Below are 23,851 nucleotides of genomic sequence, written 5' to 3'. Positions count from 1 at the left end.
AGAAATCTGCCTGCCTCTGCCTCCCAAGGGCTAGGATTCAAGGCGTGCACCACCACCGCCCGGCTACCCTTCAGTATTTCTTCTGTCTAAATGTAGGAAGTGCAGCCTTCAATACACATCTGATTAGAGTCTGCTGGTGGTCAGACAACCCCGTACTGTGGAACACACACATGCTGCACATACACTCAGACACATACATGCATGAAAATAAAAAAAATTTAAAAAACAGGAAGATAACTTTTTAGATTAAGAGACTAAAAGTGGTAGTGATTCACTGAACTCTTTTACAAGATTGAACTTTCTAGGAAATAATCTGGAAATAGCCTGTAGGAAAGATTAATTAGCATTGTCTTCTTTCAAAAAAAATACTATTTATGTATTTGTTGTTTGAGACAAGGTTTCTCTGTGTAGCCCTGGCTATCCTGGAACTCACTTTGTAAACCAGTCTGGCCTCTGCCTCCCAAGTGCTGGGATTAAAGGCGTTGCCATGCCCGGCATTCATTATATTTTTATGTGTGCTCTGCCTACACATATGTGCATCACATTCATGTCTGGTGCCCCCGGAGATCGAAAGAAGGTATTGGAGGAAGTGGAGTTCCACATTTGGTTGTGAATCACTCAAGTGTGCTGGGAAATGAACTTGGGTCTTCTGCAAGAGCAGTAAGTGCTCTTTACCTCCAAACCATCTCTCCGGCCCCCCATCCCTCACCCTTTATTGATACAGGGTCTCACTATGTAGTCCTGCCTGGCCTGGAACTTTGGATTGGCCTACAGCACACATATACACAAACAGCTACCCTGATGCTGGAGAGAATTCCTTTCTCTCCCTTAGCCTAGTGAACACAGTAAGAGATGGGTTTACAGATGTTTCACCTAGGCTTCCCCTCTGCTGGAAGTGCTGATGTTGCTTTGAAACTCTTAACTCTCCAGCTGAGGTTCCCTCTTTGGCTGTCACCTGCAACCAAAACCCTGAGCCACTTACTGATTTCCTCCATCACCACAGTGTTGTCCATTGCTATGTGAACAGCCAAGGAACTCCATGTGTCGAATACAGCAAGTTTCCTACAGAAAGCGAGAACACTCCCATGAGCCTTGTACAGCATGAGCACCACACCACAGCAGTGACAGTTGAGGCAGTTTCAAGGCTTAAGTCTAGGATCTGTCCAATGACTCAAACAGGAGGTATGCTGAGTGTTGTACATCGAAGACGTCAGCTGCCCTTTGTCAGGAGACAGTATGGACAGGAGCCCCTAGCTGGCATAGCAACTCAGGTCTCACCAGGATGGAGGCAGGTCCAGCCCACTGCTGAGCAGCTTCTCTTCCAACACCTCACACTATGAACTGACAGCCCAGAAATCTAATGAACAGCACAACTGAGGCCACCAGTTGCGAGGAAGCATGGCTGTAGACTTATGGCTCTGAAAGAAGAGCAGACAGCAGCCATACTGTGTAGAAAAAGATGTAAACTGGGTGCTACAGGGATGGGGCAGAAGGCCTATCAATCAGTGAGAAGACAGAAGGCAAGAAGAGACATTCCCCAATGGAGACAATTACCAAGAATCTAAGCTACAAGGACCTGGTGCATCTAGTAAGAAAAGAAGCCGATGCTGGGAAGGCTCTAGAGCAGCAGTTCTCAGTCTTCCTAATGCTGTGACCCTTTAATACAGTTCCTCATGTCGTGACCCCCAACCATAAAATTATTTTCCTTGTTACTACATAACTATGGTTTTGTTACTGTTATGAGTTGTAATGTAAATATCTGATATGCAGAATACCTGATATGTAACCCTGTGAAAGGGGCCGTGACATGTAAGTTGAGAACCACTGCACTAGGAAAACCACACAAAGCCCCTTCTCGTTAATAAGAAACTTGAAAGGGGCTCAGAACTGGTATTTTCTCACTACTCATTAAGCCTGCCACAGCAGCAAGGATACAGACCCAGGAGAATCAAAGCAGCACCCTTGGCTGATATGTCAGTAAAGGCAAGCAAGAAGAAGCAAGCAAACAGGGCAGGCAGTAGATGCTACAGAGGACCCAAAAGCAGGGATTGCAAAGGGGCTGCTGGGGAGACATAAGTTATGTAGACTGTGGTCGGCAGATACATGGGACTAGGTGGGACCGAGCTTCTAGGCTGGGTCATAAGGTATACATAGGTCCTGACGTATGAGTGTATGAATAACAGACTTGCCATCTAAGGGTGTGTCAGGCAAAGTAAGGTCAAGGGATAGGGTAGGATAGGCAACCATATGGAGATGATTCTGGTTGTTACTTGAAGAAGTCCAGAATGAAAGAAGGAACTAACAATGAAGTACGAGACAAGATGTGGCCCAGGATAGGACCGAGGAGGGATGAACATGGGTTAAACTGAGACTTATTACAGATCAGCAAGGTTAACTAAGAGCCAGAAGTCTAGAATCAGCCCAGATTTTTGCCTAAGCAGTTGAAACCCCCACTGGCATCTCCCAGGGTTAAAAAACTAATAAATCCAAGAGCTGGCAGAATGCTCCAGCTTTGGAAGTTAGCAGGCCTCATGAGCCTCCAGGTAGAGGGGCAACAAAGAGCTCAGGAATGTAACCCTATCCCTTCATGTAGGACAGACAGGCAAACATAGATGAGGAAAAGGGATCTAGCTACAAAAGCAGAGGAGGCCAGGGACAGAACAGCAAGCAGGGATAAGCAGCCTGACCTGCCATTTCCAGAAACATGTAAATCCTAACACCAAGAGACTGCTCTTTGTCAGTGAAGACAGAAAAGAAGTGAGGCAAGAGATATGACCAAAGCATGATGGTGACCTGGTCAGGCTACTCAGAGCCACAGTGAAAGGTGGCAGCACCGGGGCGGCCCCGTAAATCCCACCACAAGCTAAAGGTGTGCAGTGATTACAAAGAGGACCCCCATACTACACTCACGTACTAAGGTTTGGTCCCCACTTGGTACAACTGTTTAGAAAGGACTAGGATAGAGGTCTGGCCTCACTGGAGGAAGTGTGCTACGGGGAGTAGGCTTTGAGACTTCAAAAGCTTATGTCATTTCCAATTAGCTCTTGCTCTGCCTCATGCTGGTGGATCAGATGTAAGCTCTTGGCTACTGCTCCAGTGCCTGCCTGCCTGCCGCCGTGCTCCTTGCCATGAAGGTCAAGGTCTAACACTTTGGAACAGTGAGTCCCTAAATTGAAATGCTGTGCTTTTGTTTTTTATAAGTTGCCTTGGTCATGGCATTCTGTCACAGCAACAGCAAAGTAAAACAAGGCACAACTTGAACAAGGACACTAAAGGGGATAGAAAGGGTGTGCATGCCACTAAGAAACCAAGCCAAGGGCACACAGCCAGCCATGGCCTGGGATGGCTGGGCATCAGATACAGGGGGAAAAAGCAAGTGTCTGGGTGGAGCCTATAGGATATGGCCATTGCAGACACAGGGTAGGGTGGCAAGGGGACATTCAGGAAAAACCATAGCTAGAGACATATTTGAGAGATACTAGCTTTCAGCCCAACAGGAATAGGGCCTTACATGAATGAGTCCTGGACATTGGTTCAGAGCCTTCTAAAGGCACTGAGATATTAAAGCACAAAGCCACAGGAAAAAGTGAATCAGGTCAAAAACAAAAACAAAACACACACTGCAGGGAGGGGAGCACAAGCAAGGAGGAAATGGCTCAGTGGTCAGAGCACCTGCTGCTCCTGCAGAGGACCCGGGGTTCAGTTCCCAGCACCCACAGAGCAACTAACAACCATCTGTTAACTCCAGCTCCAGGGATCTAACAATGTCTTCTAGCCTTCCCTACACGCTTTGCATGTATGATGTGCACAGACATATGTGCAGAAAAACACTCATACATACAAAAATAATCTTTAATAAAACAAAACATGGAGGGGTCATACACTGATAACTGGCATATCTCCAGAAATTGCCAAGAGTCATTCCAGAGAAAAGGCCCTCAGAAAAGTAAGGCTGACTGAACTCCAGACACTGAGGCATAGAGGATAGGAAGGGACAGGCAAACATTCATGAGAAATAAACTCTAACAGATTCTGAACAACATGGGAAGGCTTATGACCTATGTGGGTATCTCTGACAAACCCACAGAGGTAGAGGGCTCTAGCACCTGCAGATACAGTACCATAATTGCCATGGTCCCAGATCTAAGACACCCTCATTACAGATGAATCTGTATACCAAGACAGAGGACAGGGCCACACTAGGGCTCTGTCTGACCTAAACATGAATCCCATTCACAGAACAATTGGCATAGTCACCCAGGGGGTCTCCCCTGGGTCTATAAGCAAAGAATCAGAATACCTTATTTCCTGTGCCAATAAGTACTCAAGGAGTGGGTAAATGCCAAGGAGAACTCATGCTGACCCCAAGAAGCAGAAGGGCTGGGCTCATTACGTACTTGAGGACCTGGGCAACAGTGTTCGGCCCGTACCACTGGCCTATAGACTTGCCTTCGCCAACTCCCATTTGCGCTGCAGGAAACAGACCCATGTTAGCAAACACATCCATCCCAGAAGAGAGAGAGTGTGTGTATGTGTGTGCGCGCCTCACTTTTGGTACATTAGTAAACACTTCATAGAAAGGTCTGGGCAGGACTCCAACCCTCCTGAGGAAAGCAAACCAAAGAGCCTAACTCCCACAGGCTGCACGGAGTCACTCACTGCAGGCTGTACAGGGGAAGGACAGGCTTGGGTCTGAGCTAGTGCTGGAACACCCAGAGTAGCTCTCAGGGGCTAGAGACTAGAGTGGCCTAGAACCCCATTCTCCAACTCTGTGAGATTCAGAAAGCTCCTAAGGGAAGCCCAAGGAGTCTGCCCTTTGTACAGAGCCAACCCAAGGACAAACTTAATCCCCACCTATCTGATGGATGGAATAGTAGCTGTCCTTCCTGTCGAGGAAAGCATTGAGGACATTAAAGTAGCTGTCAGGCTGTCTCTTCCGCTGAGTCCATCTCCAATCTATTGAGAACACAACACAGGAGGTTAGTTTGACCACTACATAACTAACCAACCTTCCACTTGCACAGTGTTCAATATTCAGATGATGTACAAGACTTTAATTCTGAACCCTTTTTAAGTTAGAAGTCAAATCTGCCAGGATTTCAAATGTATACATACTCTCTCATCAAAACAAATCAAAGAATAAACATTTATATCAATATAAACCACAGGCATAGTGCTTCAGACCTGTAATCCCAGTTACTTGGGAGGCTAAAGCAAGATGCACTATTTAGTTTTATGTCAACTTGACACAGTTGGAGTCATTTGGAAAGAGGTACTATCTATCAATAAGAAAATACCTAGACAACACAGACATATACAAAAGTCTTTTGAACATACTCTTTAACAATCATTGTCGTGAGAAGGTTGACTGGTACCAATCCTGGACACATAGTCCTGTACTGTCTAAGAAAGCAGGCTGAGCAAGCCACTAAGCAGTACTTTTTCATGGCTTCTGTTTCAGTCCTGCCTCTAGGTTCCTGCCTTCAGTTCCTGCCCTTCCTTCCCTCAGAGACAAAGTGTGACCTGATGTAAGATGGAATAAGCCCTTTCCTCCCCGTGTTGCTTTTGGTCATGGTCTTTATCACAACAACAAAAACCCTAACTAAGACATAAAAGAGCTGCAAGTTCAAGTCCTGCCTGGGCAACTCGGTAAGCTCCTGAATTAAAATACTAAGAAAAAAGATTAAAACTGTGTTGAAGCCTGCAGTGGTGGCACATGCCTTTAATCCCAGCACTTGGGAGGCAGAGGCAGGTGGATTTCTGAGTTCAAGGCCAACCTGGTCTACAGAGTGAGTTCTAGGACAGCCAGGGCTACACAGAGAAACCCTGTCTCAAACAAAAACAAAAACCTGTGTTGAGCACTGCAAGCTTCCTACAGAAAGTGAGATAACTTTCAAATGGACTTTCCACAGCATTTGAGTATGACCCCTGGTTTCACTGGCAAGGAACCTTGTGCACACCCACACAATTTGTTGCAACTCAAGATTGAGCCTACAGCTTTGAACCAGATAGACAAGAACCACACAAATCTATGTTTTGCCTATGACATGCTTTTTTATTTTGTCACCTCCCTGGGGTTGGGATTAAAGGCATGTGCCACTATGTCCAGCTTCTATGGTGTGCTTTAAACATCCCTTACTACACAGATTCTATGTAAGCACTGTGACTCACCTCGACCTAAGTGCCGGCATACCAGGGCCTGGGCAAAGATCATCTGTCCACACCGAAGCATGCAACCCCAGCCTGTGTCTGAAGTAGGGCCAGTTCCCCCTGTGTGGAAGACAGAACAAGAAACATTCACAATCAGAGAGAGGCATCTCCATACCACAGGCACTGACCCTCCTTATACATCTGAACTTGTCAGACAAGGCACAACTCTGAGGACATATGCTGGGGAGTAGAATGCCCTGACAATTCTCTCCAGATGGGCAAAACATGTGAAAGATCAGTCACGTATCCAACAGAAACACCTGGCACACAAACAAGAATCCCCTTGATCACTTTAGAAGACACAGAATTAAAACTGGAGAACCATATCCTAGTACCAGCAAGCAAAAATTCAAGAGTTACAAGACTGTCCGCTGTTCCTGACGGTAGGTAAGGACGAGGAAAGGCATTAGCAATGCAAACTCTCCATTTTTCAAGCTGAGTTGAGCCCCTCCACTAACGCCTACTCACTGGGGCTTGAAAGACTGACAAGGATTGTGGAGTCACTTTTAACATGACAGGAATGGGGAGAATTCTCTCAGCAGATCTTCAGGGAAAGGTCACTGTACAGCACTGTTGTGTGCAAGGAGACGAGAAGAAACTAGATATTTTGATGGTGAAGCTCAAACTTGATGCCCAGCAATATCAATGCCCCCTTTCCCCTCTAGCCTTCTTCCTCCCCTACCTAGAGTTAGAGGGTTGGAAGGGATAGGGTGGAAAAGGGTGGTAGAAACAGGAACCCACAAAGTAGACAAAAAGACTGTTTATAGCCTATGTATGTAGCAATAAGAGGCAGAGATGGGATGCGAACAGTGAACAAGGAAGTCAGGCGTTTTCTATTTCTATACCTGTCACTGTCACTACAGCCCAAAAATCATCTTTACAATACTCAAGAAGCATGCAGGCCATGCTTGGTTCTTAGGACCATGATGAGCTGCTTTAACTATAGCAGGCTAGTTTTGCCAACTTGACACAATCTGCAATCACCTGGTATGAGCCCCACAGGAAAATGTGTTTGGCTCCTTGACCCTCAGTTGGTGCAGGTGTTTGGGAAGATGGGGCCTTGTTGGAAGAAGTATATTACTGTGGGCAGGCTTTGAGGTTTCAAAAGCCCATTACAGTTTCAGTTAGCTCTCTCTGCCTCCTACTAGTTAGATTGTGATTACCAGCCCTTAGTTACTGCTCCAGTGACATGCCTGCCTGTTTCTGTGCTCCCTGCCATGATGGTCACTGCAAGCATCAAGCCAGGCAAGAAAACTGAATTACAAAGAACTGAGAATGAAAACTCAACTGAGCCCATCTTAGTCTGGATCAAACTTCAAGCCTGATGCAAGCATTTATTACCAGCATATTTAAACACAATTCAACCTGGAGGGAAAGTTTCCAGGCAACAATCATTCTAATTCCAGGTCCACAATAAAGCTTAAGGTATGACTACATGGAAACTACTTTGCAAAGTACATGTGGTCATAAAGATGGGTACTATTATTGCTTAAAAGCCTAGAATCTACTGCAGTCTCTGACTAAGATACCACAGAAATCAGGAGGCCATAAACTACATCTCCCCTAAGGATGAGTTGTATTGACTGGGAGCTCAGTATAAAGGTCTAGAGAGGGAAAGTCTGGAATAAACATTCTGGGCTGGAGTCTGCCTCTATGGATAGTGAAAGGCTACAGGTCAGCAACATCTTCTCCCAGCTTTCTGGATAAAATGAAAATTAACACTCCTGGTTTACTTAGTGTTCTGTGGTGCAATATTCTTTTTTTTTTTTTTTTTGGTTTTTCAAGAGAGTTTCACTGTGTAGCCTTGGCTGTCCTGGAACTCACTTTGTAGACCAGGCTGGCCTCGAACTCAGAAATCCACCTGTCTCTGCCTCCCAAGTGCTGGGATTAAAGGTGTGCACCACCACTGCCCGGCAACATTCTTTGGAAACTCAGTTGTGGTGTTTTGTCACAGCAATCAAAAAAATAACTAAGGCACCCAGGAAGAGATCTCAATGAAGGTTTGTCTTAGTAACTGTTCCATTGCTATGATGAAACACCATGACCAAGGCAACTTCTAAAAGGAAGCATAACTGTAACCTTGCTTATAGTGTCAGAGGGTTAGTTTATGAACACCATGGTGGGGAGCAAGGAGGCAGGCAGATAGGCATGCCACTGGAGCAGCAGCTGAGAGCTCACATCTGATCAAAAAAAATGGAGAGGGAGAGGGAGACAGACTAACTAAGCCTGGCATGGGCTTTGGAAACTTATATACCTTCAACGTGGCCACACCTCTTAATCCTTTCCAAAAAGTCTCACTAACTGGAGACTAAGCATTCAAGCAAATGAGCCTATGGGGCCAATCTCTTTTGTTTGGGAGGAGAGACATTCTTATTTAAAGCATCACAGATTTTTCTAGATTGGGCTGTCTTATGGGCACATCTACAAGGGGGGTCTTTATTACACTGATACTAGAAAACCAGCTTGAAAGAGGCTCCAGTCCCTGGGTTTGGGTTCTACATTATGTTAAAAAGCAAGTGAGCTGAGCACACAGGCACTGACCGGTTTCTCTGGGCTTCCTGGCTATGGATACTCTGTGTTCAGCTGTCTCCAGTTCCTACTGCTGGACTTCCCTACAAAGATGGCCTAGCCTATAACCTGAACTCTGAGAGAAAATAAACCCTTTCTCCCCGACTATGCTTTTATAAGGGCAGTTTACCACAGCAACAGAAACAAAACAGAGACCTTGTCTCACGGATGTTCACAGCTGGCCACACAATGAAGGCTGCTCTCTAGCCCTGGTGTCCTGTCCAACGTTCGGCAGTCACTATTTACCATGGGGTCCCAGTTTTGTAACTTTTTTTTTTTAAATGATGGTTCTCTAATGCTTTTACATCCCTTGTAACCTACAACCTACTAGGAGAAGTGGTAAAGAAAGGATACAGGGAAGTGGACCTGTGTAAAAAGGTTTTTTGAAGCAACTGTCTGTGTTATCTGGAAATCAGCATTTCAGTTCACAGGTCAGCAGGCAACAGCAGCTTGATCTACTTACAAACACTTCACAGATACACCAGCAGTCCAGTTTGCTAGAGATGGGTTAGCAACAGCAGTGACAACCTATCAGAAACAGCCAGGCCTCAGCTTTGGCTTCAGTCAGCAGGAGGGACCAGAAGAAATGCCAAGGAAGCTCTTGGCTGTGCCTCTCTCAGGGAAGAGAAGATCATCAAAGACTGGAGACCCACAAGTGTTACACACAGTGAGCTGTACCAACAAGTCAAGTTCTGTCTCCATCACTCCGTGGAGGCCTATTTATACCCTCCAAGCATCACGCGTCCTCCTTGTGCCTTGCCTCAGCAAGTTATCTTGTCATAGCACATGCATCCAATCAGCTTGAGTCCTTGGAAGCAGCAAAAAACTGCAGTACACCACCAGAAGTTTTTTGGTGTGATTCTCTCTATGGAGTCCTGACAAATGCAGCTCAACTATGCAATGTAAAGCAGACTAATATATGTGTGTCGTTAATCTTTCATCATGTGTCCTTGTGATGGTTTGTATATTCTTGGACCAGGGAGCGGCACCATTTGGAGGTGTGGCCTTGTTGAAATAGGTGTGACCTGGTTGGAGTAGGTGTGTCTCTGTGGATGTGGGCTTAAAACTCTCATCCTAGTTGCCTGGAAGTCAGTCTTCCACTAGCAGCCTTTGGATGAAGATGTAGAACTCTCAGCTTCTCCTGCACCATGCCTGCCTGGATGCTGCCATGCTCCCACCTTGATGATAATGGACCGAACCTCTGAACCTGTAAGCCAGCCCCAATTAAATGTTGTTTTTATAAGACTTGCCTTGGTCATCATGTGTGTTCACAGCAGTAAAACTGTAACTAAGACAGTCCTTTCACATGTTTGTTTTAGTAGAACATCTTCTCTCCTGTCTTCTCCAGCTAAATGTTCCTTCATGAGTCGGCCTTAGCTTTTCATACCTGTGTTCACTTTTAACAAATATTCCTTCACGTTGTTTGCCCCAACAAAATACCATCCAACTAGCCGGGCGTGGTGGCGCACGCCTTTAATCCCAGCACTCGGGAGGCAGAGGCCGGCGGATTTCTGAGTTCGAGGCCAGCCTGGTCTACAAAGTGAGTTCCAGGACAGCCAGGACTATAGAGAGAAACTGTCTCGAAAAAACCAAAAAAAAAAAAAATACCATCCAACTGACTTTCCAAAGAACCCTAAAGTTTCCACTTCACAGTTTAGTTTCTATTTCTGTGGTATATTAAATACTGTGACCAAAAGTAACATTTGGCTTACACATCCTGATCACAGCCTATCTCTAAGAGAAGCCAGGGCAGGAACTCAAATAGGACAGGAACCTGGAGACAGGAGCTGAAACAGAGGCCCTGAAAGAATGCTGCTTATAATGACCTGCCCCATGGCTTGCTTAGCTTTTTTTTTTTTTTTTTTTAACAAAACTCAGGCCTACCTGTTCCGTGGTGGTACCAGCCACCGTGAGCTATCCCACCCCCAACCCCATCAATCATCAGTCAAGAAAATGCTCATACTTACAGGCAAATCTGATGGAGGCATTTTTGTGTTAAGTTTTACAAAAGAACCTATCCAGCACAGAGCCTGTCTCAAAAACAATCACACAACCAAACAACAACAACAAAATTATTGTCATGATTCTTAATCCAGTGACACGCTCCCAACAAGGAAATAGAAAGCATATGTATTTCAATACTTGAGCTGGGGAGACAGCTGAGTGAGTTTGACATGTCTGTGCGAGGACCTGCGTTCAATTCCTACAACCTACACATAACTTAATGCAGCAGCACACTTCTGAATCCCAGAGCTCCTACAGAATGATGAGAGGAAGAGACGGGAATCCCTGGAGGTTCCTAGTCCAGCTAGACTGACATACACAGGGATGAGTAAGAGCGCTTGTCTCAAACAAGGGGGAAAAGCAAGAACTGAAGCCCTAGGTTGTCCTTTGGCCTACATTCATGTGCCTATACCCCCATTTCACAAGACACAGAGATTAAAAACAAATGAACCAAAGCATTTGAAAGAATAAAGATTACTCACCAATAGCTGGAAAGTTTCTCCTGTATGTAAACCAAAGTCTGGATGCAACATCAGACAAGATTTCGTCCTTCTCTAATTATTTAAAAGAAAAGACAAACACAAAGTGAGAGGCAGCAGACAACTGCCATCTCAAGAGTTCTGCAGAAGTAATTTGAGCCCAGAGGACAATACCTGTGAAAATGCTGTATTTTCTGCCCAGAATCCAAACAGGCTCTGAGGTCTCGGGGAAATCTTCAAATTCAGCAAACCGGAGAGTATCATATGTCAAAGTGGCTGTGGAAACCATAGAAACACATTTGTCTGATTTCACACAGAGACCATTGTATGTTGGGGTTTGGTTCTAATGCTTTGAATTGATCGGTTCCCTAATTGGGAATCTGCATGTCCAGACACTGAAAGTCCTTGCTCAGAATTGATCAATAAAAACGCCAACGGCCGATGGCTGGGCAAAGGGAGATGGGATGGGACCCTTAAGATTTGTGCAGGCTAGGATTCGGGGGAGAGGAGAGGCAGAATAGCCATGGGGGTGGAGATGGATCAGATTTAGAGCTGCAGAGGGAAGATAATCCAAAACGTAGGAGGAGAAGGAAAGCTTCCCCCCACCCCCAGGAAGGGTTGCCCTTCCATCTTGGGCAGCAAAGACCAATGGGCCTCACAGAAGGTAACAAGGCAGCAAATTAAAGGTAGATTTAGAAGATGTTGAGCCAGGAGTACCAGAGGGAAAAGCCACAGGAGGATTAAGACTTCCCAGCCTTTGAGTAGCCAACGCATTTCAAAAAATAAGCTATGCTGGGCGGTGGTGGCGCATACCTTTAATCCCAGCACTTGGGAGGCAGAGGTAGGCGGATTTCTGAGTTTGAGGCCAGCCTGGTCTACAGAGTGAGTTCCATGACAGCCAGGGCTACACAGAGAAACCCTGTCTCGAAAAAAACCAAAAAACAAAACAAAAAAAAAAATCAGCTAATGTGTGTGTGTGTTTTTCATTCGAAGATCCAAAGAGTTCCTGGGTAAGTGGCTGGAAGCGCGACCCGCTGAGAGAACAAAGCAGTGTAGCTAAACTCCATGCTTCAAGTATACCATTTCTGTACTAAAGATTTGTACAATACCTGCATCTTTCCCTAATAGCCACAAGCAAATATATGAGCACACATGACAGACAGTCTGCTAAACAGTTGCTCTGATAAAAGTTAGGGATGGAAGTTTGACAGCTGACAGGATAGGAAGAAGCCTCGGGTTGGGATCAACATTAGGAAACAGGAGCAAAAGACTCCCCATCAACGAAAAAAGGTAAGCTCTTGGTTATTTGAGACTTAAGACTTAAAATGTGTTGTTTTTTTTTTCTTTACCAAACAGGGTCTCTACATACCTCTGACTGTCCTGGAACTTGAAATGCAGACCAAGCTGGTCACACAGTCACAGAGATCCACCTGTGTCTGTCTCCCAAGTGCTGAAATCAAAGGTATGTGCCACCACCACCCCACCTAATTTTTTTGAGATAGGGTATCTTAGGTCTTGAACTTGAAATGTAGCCAATAATAACCTTAAACTCCTGATCTGTCTGCCTCTACCTCTTAAGTGCTAGGAGTACAGGCATATACCACTACAACAGTTTATGTAAGGCCAGGAACTGAACTTCATACTGGTTTCATGTATTCTAGACAAGCACTCTACCAACTAAGCTACATCCCCCAAAAGAAGGTAGGTGCCTTCTAGGATTCTTCTAACCACCTGCTATAAACCATGGATGCAGATACCCAGTGCACTCAGGTTCCATGCTTAGGACAGAACAAGGCAAAGGTGGGCACTACCTGGTAGCCAAAGTTTAAATCTCACTAAGGCAGTCACAAGCTATAGGCTCTTGGGCCATTTATATAAGTTCTGAGTATAAACAATCACTCATCCATAAAAATGATGTAATAACAGGGCAGGTTTGCCACACTGCAATGACGCCTTCATGAGAGATTTCCCATGAGGCTCTGCAGGCAGACAGAAGGACACCTTGCAGAATCACAGAGCTGAAAGCATATACATGTCACTATGCCCACAAGGCTTCCCTGGGCACAGTGACAGAGTACTAGAGTATATCCCAGAAGTACAGACCACACCGACAAGTCCTCACCGACAGAGCCTTGCTGAAGCATTCAGAGCAGGGCAGAGGCCCGGTGGGCCTCGTCTCAGAACTTGTTCTTCTGTGTTTCAACTGTCTATTTTCAAGACAATGTCACAACCTGCTTGGTGACCTTAAGCCCAACTTAATTTCTCCCATTTTTTTTTACATATGATTATGCATGTACATGATGCTAAAGGCTAAATTATGATAAATTAACATTCATGTTCATGGTTTCAAGAAGTCAAAAACCATCATGTGTCCCTAACGTCTAAAGCAGCAAAACACAGTGTAGGCAAATTTCTTAGGTTTACAAGCAATCTTTATAGGTAAGGAAGCCAACTTCAAAGCAAAAAACAGTAAGTAGGGCTCTATTAAATTCAAATATATTACCAAGTCTATCATAACTATGAAAATTATGGGTTGTGCAGCTTGACAAATCAAAAGCCAGGCTGGGTGTGAAGAAACCAGAGAGGAACAGAACTAAAAAGAGGCCAACACAGCTCCCACCAACTTCACAGCAGCCAAGAAGCAACAATAGTCCCGATGGTCTGTGGAAAGAAGTGCCCAGACCTCCAACAGAATCCCACACTCTACACGGTGAATGGCCTGTCCCCAGTCTAGCTGCAGACTGCCGCCTACGCTACTCTCCGCTCCTCCTCGTGTCGGGAGGGTTTACTCTGTTCCTGAGGAGATGGAGTAGGAGCTCTATCTGTCCCACTCTCTAGATAGAGCCTTCATTCCTAGCAGGGTAGTGTGGGAAGAGCCCGACTGTGGAACCAGGAGTCTGAGGCCACCAAAAACTAGCTTGTGCTCCCCTTAAACTAGTATCCTTTCTGAATCTCCATTTCCTCACTGGTAAAGTAGAAACGGTGCACATTCCTCACTGGGCTGAGGAGTAAGCATTCTAGAGCTCTGAACCATCCAGGGACTGACATAAGCACACTTTCACAGGGCTAGCCTCCAATCCTTGAAATGAGGAAGTATGTAAAGAAATCCATTCTGTTCCTATATGAAAATGTAACAATGTACAGAAGTATCAAAACAAATGTGTGAATTTCTTCACCAAAAGAGATTCTAACCCAACAAACTTTCCTCAAGAAAAACATACAGTCCTGGTATGGGGGTAGCAGAGACAGACGGATATCTGTGAGTTCCAAGCCAGCCAGGCATACATAGTAAAACTGTCTAAGAAAGAAAGGGAGGAACAAACACACACATACAGAGGAGAGAGGGAGGGAGGGAAGGAGGGGAGGAAGGAGAAGAGAGGAGACTGACTCCTAACTGCGTTTGGAGCAGAAGACTGCTATGCTACCACAAGAGTCAGCAGGGGTAACTTTGACCTTTCACCTCAGAGACTTGACACTTAAGGCCCCATGGCTTCAATGATTTCAGTTAGCATCCTTAGCATCCTTTTGTTGTTGCAGGCATCCCACTGGTTTGGAAGACAGGAAGAAAACACATGCCACTATTCATGCGATATGGCACCTTACCTGGGCATACCCACAGTGTCAACTCAAACAAACAAACAAACAAACAAGCACATGATTGAGGTGACATTCACAAAGCGTTATCCAGGCAAAACTGATGCAGAAGACACTCCTGATCTTCTGGATCTACTTTCAGTGGAGAAATGGAACCTTTTCAAACTCGGGCTCTAATGGTGACTGAGGTTTGGAGATAGCCTACACTTGGAGCCATACAGCTACATGCCACACTTCTCTAAGCTTCAGTCACCCCACTTAAGAAATGACACCACAGGGGCTGGTGAGATGGCTCAGTGGGTAAGAGCACCCGAATGCTCTTCCGAAGGTCCGGAGTTCAAATCCCAGCAACCACGTGGTGGCTCACAACCATCCGTAACGAGATCTGGCGCCTTCTTCTGGAATGTCTGAAGACAGCTGCAGTGTACTTATATATAATAAATAAATAAATCTTTAAAAAAAAAAAAAAAAGAAAAAGAAATGGCACCACAAGCTCTGTCCAAGGGGATGAGAACCCAGAACAAGTGCAAACCTAAGCTCACAATCTCTAACATGTTCACCAGCAAAGGACTCTCTGGGCACCATTCTCCACAGAGGTTTTTCAGTTCAACTGCGCTGTCTCGTTAAAGCCTTTGTTTGTTTGTTTGTTTGTTTGTTTGTTTTTTCAAGCCAGGGTTTCTCTGTGTAGCCCTGGCTGTCCTGGAACTCGCTCTGTAGACCAGGCTAGCCTCGAACTCAGAAATCCTCCTGCCTCCCAAGTGCACCACCACTGCCCGGCTAGTGAAAGCCTCTTTATAGCCCAACAAATATCACTTACAAAGCATCATGAGTGGCTCCTGTGATAGTTTATATATCTTTGGATCAGGGAGTGGCACCATCTGGAGGTGTGGCCTTGTTGGAATAGGCGTGACCTGGTTGGAATGGGTGTGTCACTGTGGGTGTGGGTATAAGACCCTCACCCTAGTTGCCTGGAACTCAGTCTTCCACTAGCAGCCTTTAGATGAAGACATAGAACTCTCAGCTCCTCCTGCGCCATGCCTGCCTGGATACTGCCATGCTCCCACCTTGATGATAATGGACTGAACCTCTGAATCTGTAAGCCAGCCCCAAGTAAATGTTGTTTTATTAAGACTTGCCTTGGTCATGGTGTCTGTTCACAGCAGTAAAACCCTAACTAATACAGCTCCTGAGCCAGAGACGTAAACCTTAAAGAGTTTTTAACAGTTTGTAAATGCCCAAGCAACTAGTTAAATTTGCCATTAGTCAACACGCAGAAAGATTTAGTGAGGTATCTAAGGACCCTCTGTCCTATGAGAGAACTCTTATTTGGTCAAGCAAGCACCCTAGGTGTCTGACTTCCATACCCTCTTACTGGGACTTCTATGATCACAACTGCAAGAAAAAAATGAAGTTTTTTTAATAATATGACAGTTTAGTACTATGATTTAATAGTTTATCCGACAGTCAGAAAAATAGGGAATTATACTCAGTAAATGGAACTAACCTTTTTACTTAACCACAAATTACACTATTATTCAAGCAGGAAGAACCACAAAACCATGCAGCCAGTAAATCTGTTTTAAAGATTACAGCAATCTATCTTATCCTTACATTTTACTTCCAGCACTTGGAAGTCTGAAGGAGGAGGAGGAGTTTGAGGCTAGCCTGGGATATACAGCAAGTCCCTACTAGGAGTCTTTCTTTCCTTTGAAAAATTCTTAGGACTAAGATAATGGTTTTCAGGGCTGGAGAGATAGCTTAAGATGGTTAAGAGCATTGACTGTTCTTCCAGAACTCGAGTTCAAGTCCCAGCAACCACATGGTGGCTCACAACGATCTATAATGGGATCTGATGCCACCTTATGATGTGTGTGAAGACAGCTACAGCTTACTCATACAAATAATTTTTTAAAAAAATTCCATAGGGTTCAGATTATTGCAAAAAAGATAATAGTTTTCATGTAAAAAAAATTAAAAATTTTTAGCTGCCACAAAGCTAGAAAACTCCACCTTAGTATACACACTAGACAGAATGTCTACATCAAAGTCCAGTGCTAGGAAGCTGGAGACATAGCTCAGTTAGGAGAATGTTTACATAGTTTACAGAAAGCCTTCAGTTCTCTAATGCCACATTGACTGGGTTTATGGGTGAACCATTTATAATCCCTGTGGTAATTTGACAGAAGGATAAGTTCAAAGTTAGCCTCCATTAACTGGAACCGAAGTATTTTAAATTTGGGATATTTGCATATACATAACAAGATCTCATTAGAAAATGCACTATGACCCAAATAAAATTATGAAACTTATTTAGGTTTCATCTATACACTTCATACACAGCCAGGAGATAATTTTTAAAAAGTGTGTGTGTGTGTGTACACATGCATGCACACGTGTCATGCCTGCAGAAGCCAGAAGAAGGCATGAGATCTGGAGCTTGCATGACAGAAGGCTGGGTGCTGGGAACTGACATCAAGTTCTCTTAACTGCTAAGCCATCTCTCCAGCCCCTGAAAGTAATTTCATAAAATTCTTTTAATATGATGGTGGTTTAAAATAAATCTGGCTTTTTCCTGCTGTTTTTACAGTACTGGAAATTGAATCTGGTGCCTCATACATGCTAAGTAGACATTCTATCACTGAGGTACATCTCTAACTCTTATTCTTTATTTTGGAAGAAAAAGGTTAGCTCATGCTAGCTAGAGTTGGTCTGATGCTGCTATGAAGTCAGATGCTAACCACTGGCCCCAAAGTCCCAAGGCACACATTCTCAGGGATACCAAAGATGTTATATAAATTCTGCTCACCAATCTTCTCTGACTGGTTAAATAACAGTGGCTGACAGCCACTTACTGGAGAAAATAGAGGTCAGTGAGGTTTCAGTTATCAGACTAGGGGTTGGAGGGAGGGAGGGAGAGATGGGAAAGCGGGAGGGATGGGATGGACTAGGGGCACAAGACCAAGAGAAGTGGACCCTCAGGATAGATAGATGGAGCATAAAAACCGGGTGAACAAGTAACTTGGGGAACTCAGCTAGGAAATAGCCAGTCTAGCATAGAGGAATAGTTTAGGGGTAATCGCCCAGTATTTATGCTAAAAAATTAAATAAATCCATAGGATTCTGACTCAATTATTGGGAGGCTGACCAGGTCAAAATAAGAATAGCGTTAATAAATATGATACACCAATAAGTACACATGGCTCCAGCTGCATATGTAGCAGAGGACAGCCTTGTAAGGCATCAATGGGAGGATAGGCCTTTGGTCCTACCAAGGCTGGATAGATGCCCCTGTGTAGGAGCATCAAGGGCGGGAAGAAGGGAGTGGGTGGGTGGGTGGAGGAACACCCTCATGGAAGTGGGGGAGTGGGGAGAACCAGGTAAGGGGATAACACTTGAAATGTAAATAAAGAAAATATCCAGGGGTTGGTGAGATGGCTCAGTAGTTAAGAGCACCGACTGCTCTTCTGAAGGTTCTGAGCTCAAATCCCAGCAACCACATGGTGGCTCACAACCATCCTTAAGGAAATCTGATGCCCTCTTCTGGAGTATCCGAGGACAGCTACAGTATACTTACATATAATAAATAAATAAATCTTTAAAAAAAGAAAAAAAAGAAAATATCCAATAAAAATATGTATATAAATAAATATATATACAACAAGCTACTCTTTTTTTGCGGGGGGTTGGGGTTCGAGATAGGGTTTCCCTGTATAGCCCTGGCTGCCCTGGAACTCACTTTGTAGACCAGGCTGGCCTTGAACTCAGAAATCCACCTGCCTCTGCCTCCCAAGTGCTGGGATTAAAGGCGTGTGCCACCCCCTCCCCCCCCAGCACAACAAGCTAGTCTTAAACACTTTGCAGCCCAAGATGGACTTGAATTTGTGATCCTCCTGTATTGGGATAATCTTTTCATACACTTGTGAAGCTGCGTCTCTGTCCTTCCTCACCTGCCTAAGCATTTTCTGGTTGGTTTAATAAAGAGCTGAATGGCCAGTAGCTGAGCAGGAGAGGATTGTCAGGTCTTCCATGCAGAGATAGGAACTCAGGGAAAGAATCAGGCATCATTGATTCAAGGAGGGAGGAACAGAGAGAAGTAATGGGTCATGTGGGAAAATGTAGATTAGAATAAATGGGATAATTTAAGTGAGAAAAGCTAGCTGAGAGGTAGCCAGCTAAGGCCTAAACTTACTAAATAAATATGTCTCTCTATGACTATTAGGAAACTGGTGGGTTGCGACAGCCTTAGTCCCCTAAGAAGTTAGGATTATAGGCTTGGGCCACTAGATAAGCCATGGGCTTTGTTTTGCTGAGACAAGTTCTCATACTGTAACTCAAACTAACCTGGAACTAAGTAATGCAGGCTGGCCTCAAACTTGTGAGAATCTCTTGTCTAGGCCTCCTCAGTTGTGGGATTATAGGCATGAGTCACCATATCCAGTTTTTAAGATAGGATCTCAGAAGACTCCAGGCTAATCTCAAATTCCTGTCTCGACTTTTTTTTTTTTTTTTTTTTTTTTTTTTTTTTGAGACAGGGTTTCTCTGTGTAGCCCTGGCTGTCCTGGAACTCACTTTGTAGACCAGGCTGGCCTCGAACTCAGAAATCCGCCTGCCTCTGCCTCCCGAGTGCTGGGATTAAAGGCGTGCGCCACCACGCCCGGCTCTGCCTCGACTTTTTAAGTACTGAGTTTACAGGTACACACTACTATACCTGGCACAAAGATTTTGGGGCATTTCATGATTTTCATGTTTGTAGACAGGGTTTTGTGCGTTTCAGGTTGGTCTAGAACTCCAGAGGAAATCAAGGATGACCTTGAACTTCTCTGCCTGACAGCATCTCTGGGAAAGTGCACTGAATGCTAGGGATTAACCAAAGACTTTGTGAATAGTAGGCAAACACTCTACCAACTAAGCTACACCCCCACCGCCTCCCTCTCCCCTTTTTGAGGGGGATGGAACTCAAGGCCTTGGACATGCTAGGAAAGTACTCTACCACTGAGTTACATCCCCAGTGTGAGACTTTTGACATGAGCTCAGATAGTTTTTCCATACCTAGCATCAGATTGGCAATTACTGAGCATTTTGGATACTGAATTTGCATTAGGTATTTCATCCTGTGGTAGAGGAATAGCTAAGTCATTCATTTAAATTCCACAGACTGAATATACATGTGTATAGAGACCAGTGACCACTGCACTTCACTTTTATGAGATGCTAAGGATCCAAACTCAGACTCGTGTGCTTGTTCAGTAAGTACTCTACTGACTGACCAATCATTCCCCTTATCACCAACACTTCTTTGAACCAGGAGCATGTTTACATACACAGTGCTGGGATATAGGTGGAGAGGAGAACCAAGCCACTTGGGCCTTCCACTTCCCTATACTGGAAACCTTGGGCTCCCTCCTGGCCTCTCTCATTCCCTATTTACATGCAGACCCTGGACAATTTTAGCTGTTAACAGCTTTCTGCTTCAGCTTTCTTTTTCCTTTAGCTCCAAGACTATGTAACCAATGGCACCTTAACAACGCTACTTGGTCACCTAACAAGGACTTCTGTAGTGAGAACTTTGGTTTCTTTAAAAAACAAAAACAAAACAAAAAAAAAAACCCACATAACTATCATAAGAATATATTTTCGTTAATCCAAGGTGTGGAATATGAGGCTGCTTTAGACTGTTCATAGTAGTTGACTATGATTTGCCTCATGCTCTCCTCGCAGGAGCACAGTTTTGCCACTGCAGATAATTTCTACAACTGTGTGACATTTGGAATTCTAGGAACTTTTCAGAGGGTAGATAAATGCTAGGGCCCCAGAGAGGTATGGTGGGTTGCTGGTTGTTGTTGTTGGTCTAAGTTTGCTAAGTAGTCAAAGAAGAAACAAGAAATTAGATATCCTGATGGTAAAGATCAAACTCGCCCCAAAGAACTCCCACTCAGCAGGAAGCAGTCTAATGATATCGGTGCCACTTTTCTGCCCCCTGACTTTATTCAGGGAGCTCTTTCCTTCCCCCTTATCCTTTTCCCTCTCATATATAGTATTAGGAGATTGAAAGGGTGGAAGAAAAGAGGTGGAGAAGGGTGAAAGAGATGAACCCGCAAAATAGCAAAGACCAGCTACACACCTCACACTCAACAAAACCAAAACCAAGTCTCTACCAAGCATGCCTGCCCTCATCCAATTTCCTTACCATGTACAGTAAAACCCAGTGCCATCCCACTCCTCTTAACTTCCAGCTAGCAAATAAAATCTGGTGCCTTGACCTTCATCACCCATCTAGAATCTATTATCTCCAAGTTTACAGCATCTCTCTACATGTCTTATTGAAGCAGGGCTCTTACCTTATGTTTCTTCAGGCTTCAACCCTCTTCAGTGCACTCTCAACAAAAAAGACAGTACAAGGCCAGCGAGATGGTTAAGCTCTTGCCTGATACCTGAGCTCAATCCCACATGGTAGAAAGAGAACTTTATCCTCTGACTTCCACTCTTTTGTTACTACATGTGTGCATGTGCACTACCACACACACACTCACACACACACACACATATTCACACACACACACATATTCACACACACACACTCTCTCTCTCTCTCACACACACACACACACGCACACACCTGCTCAGTAAGAGGGAACTCATGCCTGGGACTGGAAACCTAGCCATCCATCTACCTGGCTGGAGCTAACACCATGGGTCCTGGAGAACCTACAATTGTTACTTTACTACACCAGCATAATTCCTAACTACAGTCCAAGTATTTCCCCATATATCCACATTAAGTGTAGATCTCAGCCCTCAACAAGGGAACCTCTCTTTGCAACACATGGAAACCGTTACAAAAGAACAAACTGGCCAAAATGCAGAGAACAAGTGACCATGTGGTGCCCATCCCCAGCTGTTAAATCTTCAACACAAATCCTGCAATGAAGCTCAGGGACTATGGGGGAAGGCAGGGCCAAAAACCCTTAAGTCAGGAGAATGGGAAGTTTGCTGAGAGATCACATCTCTCAGAATATCAGAGAAGCTACCCAGAATCCAATTATCATAGCTGCTAAATAGACCTGAACAAGGTCAACACCAACAGGTATGCTAACATGGAAGGGGAACTCTCATGAGGCCCCAACCCCAGAAAAAGAACTACAGTCAACCAAGGAAAGGTGAGGGCAGGAGGAGAAAGTCTTCCTTTGAAGAGCCTCCCCAGTATCAAACAAGCAAATAACAATATACAGACTAAGCAGGTTTTATTTATATACTAAGGAATACAGGCACACGCACACACAGTGCAAGGAGGAAATGTATGGGAGGGGCTGGAAGAAGAAAGGGGAAAGGGAAAAATGATGTGATTATATTTTAATCTCAAAAGATAAATACAAATTATATAAGAAAAATGTTGGTTTTTTTTTAAAAATCCCAGAGCAAGTCTGTTAAATTTCATATACTCATCTCAAAACCTCCCAAGGAGTCGTACTCAGAATAAACTTGTGAGTCCTCACAGTGACCCAGCAAGGATTCACGACTGAACCTAAACAGTGTAGGCACTGTCTGCATGTGGGCATGTGCATGTGAGTGTGGTGCCCTAGGCACTGGGTCCCCTGGACTAGAGCCCCGGGGATTGTGGGCTACCTAACATAGGTACTAGGAACTGAACTGGTCTTCTAGAAGACCAGTAAGTTAGTTCTCTAACCACTGAACCATCTCTCCAGTCCTCCAGCTCACTGAACTCCCGGGCCATGAACCTCCATGCCACTTTGTTTTTGGTTTAGTCTCGACAAGAATGTACTTTCAGAGAGCAAGGGGAAGGTGTACTTAAGACGGGATGGAGGGGAGGGGGGAAGGGGAAAATAATGAATTACCTAAAAAAATTTCAAATATGCTTCCAAAGTGAGATTTTTTTGCCCATCCTGCTACAGTTCCAGTCACCTATAACCTAGCCCACATCACTCTCCCACATAAGCACCATTCAGGCCTATATACTTCTGGTCTTCTGTAGAGAATGTCAGAGGCCTCAGACAGCATTTCTTTTCCTTTGTCCATTTTTCTAGTCCAATGTCTAGATTGAAACTCCTGATACCCAATAACAAATGTAGTTTATAAAAAGATCAAGGTAGGTGGGGCAGTATGGCTCACACTTTTTAAGCCCAGCACTCCAGCACTTCAAGGCCAGCCTGATCTACATCCTGAGTTCTAGAACAGTGAGGGTTTTGTGGAGAGATACTGCTGAGAGAGAGAGAGAGAGAGAGAGAGAGAGAAACACAAACACAGCATACACAATTATAAGAACAACCAGAAGCAACATTACAAGGGTGGTGGGAGATCAGAGGGTAGATCATAAAAGGCCATCCAGAATTATATCAGGAGAAAAATTGCACCATCATACTGTATAAAAAAAAAAAAAGTGTTTTATCAGCATTAACACAAGTCTTCAAACACAGATGTCTTTTGAGTTTGATCTCACAGCAGCATTAAACACCCACTTAATTAATTGCAGCACTGGGGATGTATAAGCAAGCAGATATATTTCTGTGAGTCTTGGGTCGACATATCAGACAAGACTAAACAGTGAGGCCCTTGTCTTTAAAAAAAAAAAAAAAGTGGGGGAGAAGATAATTAAGTAATTCAATGTATTATCCCATTCCACACCTCCAGGAAGCACTGTGGTGTGACAGCTTCAGTTATTCATTCTAAAAAAAAAAAAAAAAATTATCTTCAAAAAATATACACCTGGCTTATGCATCTTGGCGAGTCAAGGTTCCTGCTTCCTCCAGCTATGGATGCCATAAACTACTGAAATGTGTATTAACTGTAGGCATTACTCCCAAGTAAGAGCCGACTACTTCTATAACACAGCTGTCAGAAGAAAACCATCAAAAGCAACGCCATTCAAGAAAAGTACAACGAAATCAGGTAGCCGGACTCCTTCACAAAGGAGTGGATTCTTGAAGGCAGGTCGCTCTTAAATTAAAAAAAGGAAAAAAGAAAAAGGAAAAAAAAAAAAA

At 44.3% G+C, this 23,851-nt stretch overlaps 1 protein-coding gene across 1 annotated transcript in view; it reads right to left on the bottom strand.

The window, feature by feature from the left end:
* Positions 1-23,851, bottom strand: part of Atg4b (autophagy related 4B cysteine peptidase) — a 40,077-nt gene that overhangs the window by 15,391 nt on the left and 835 nt on the right. The window contains exons 2-7 of the mRNA XM_029475431.1: positions 11,436-11,537; positions 11,265-11,336; positions 6,172-6,270; positions 4,855-4,956; positions 4,398-4,470; positions 983-1,062 (exon numbers count right to left, since the gene is read on the bottom strand). Of these exons, the coding sequence (XP_029331291.1) occupies positions 983-1,062; positions 4,398-4,470; positions 4,855-4,956; positions 6,172-6,270; positions 11,265-11,336; positions 11,436-11,537 (528 nt within the window). The remainder of the gene's footprint in view (positions 1-982; positions 1,063-4,397; positions 4,471-4,854; positions 4,957-6,171; positions 6,271-11,264; positions 11,337-11,435; positions 11,538-23,851) is intronic.

This window comes from Mus caroli, chromosome 1, assembly GCF_900094665.2.
Source record: "Mus caroli chromosome 1, CAROLI_EIJ_v1.1, whole genome shotgun sequence".
Lineage (NCBI taxonomy): Eukaryota > Metazoa > Chordata > Mammalia > Rodentia > Muridae > Mus > Mus caroli.
This window is presented reverse-complemented; position numbering and strand designations above follow the sequence as displayed.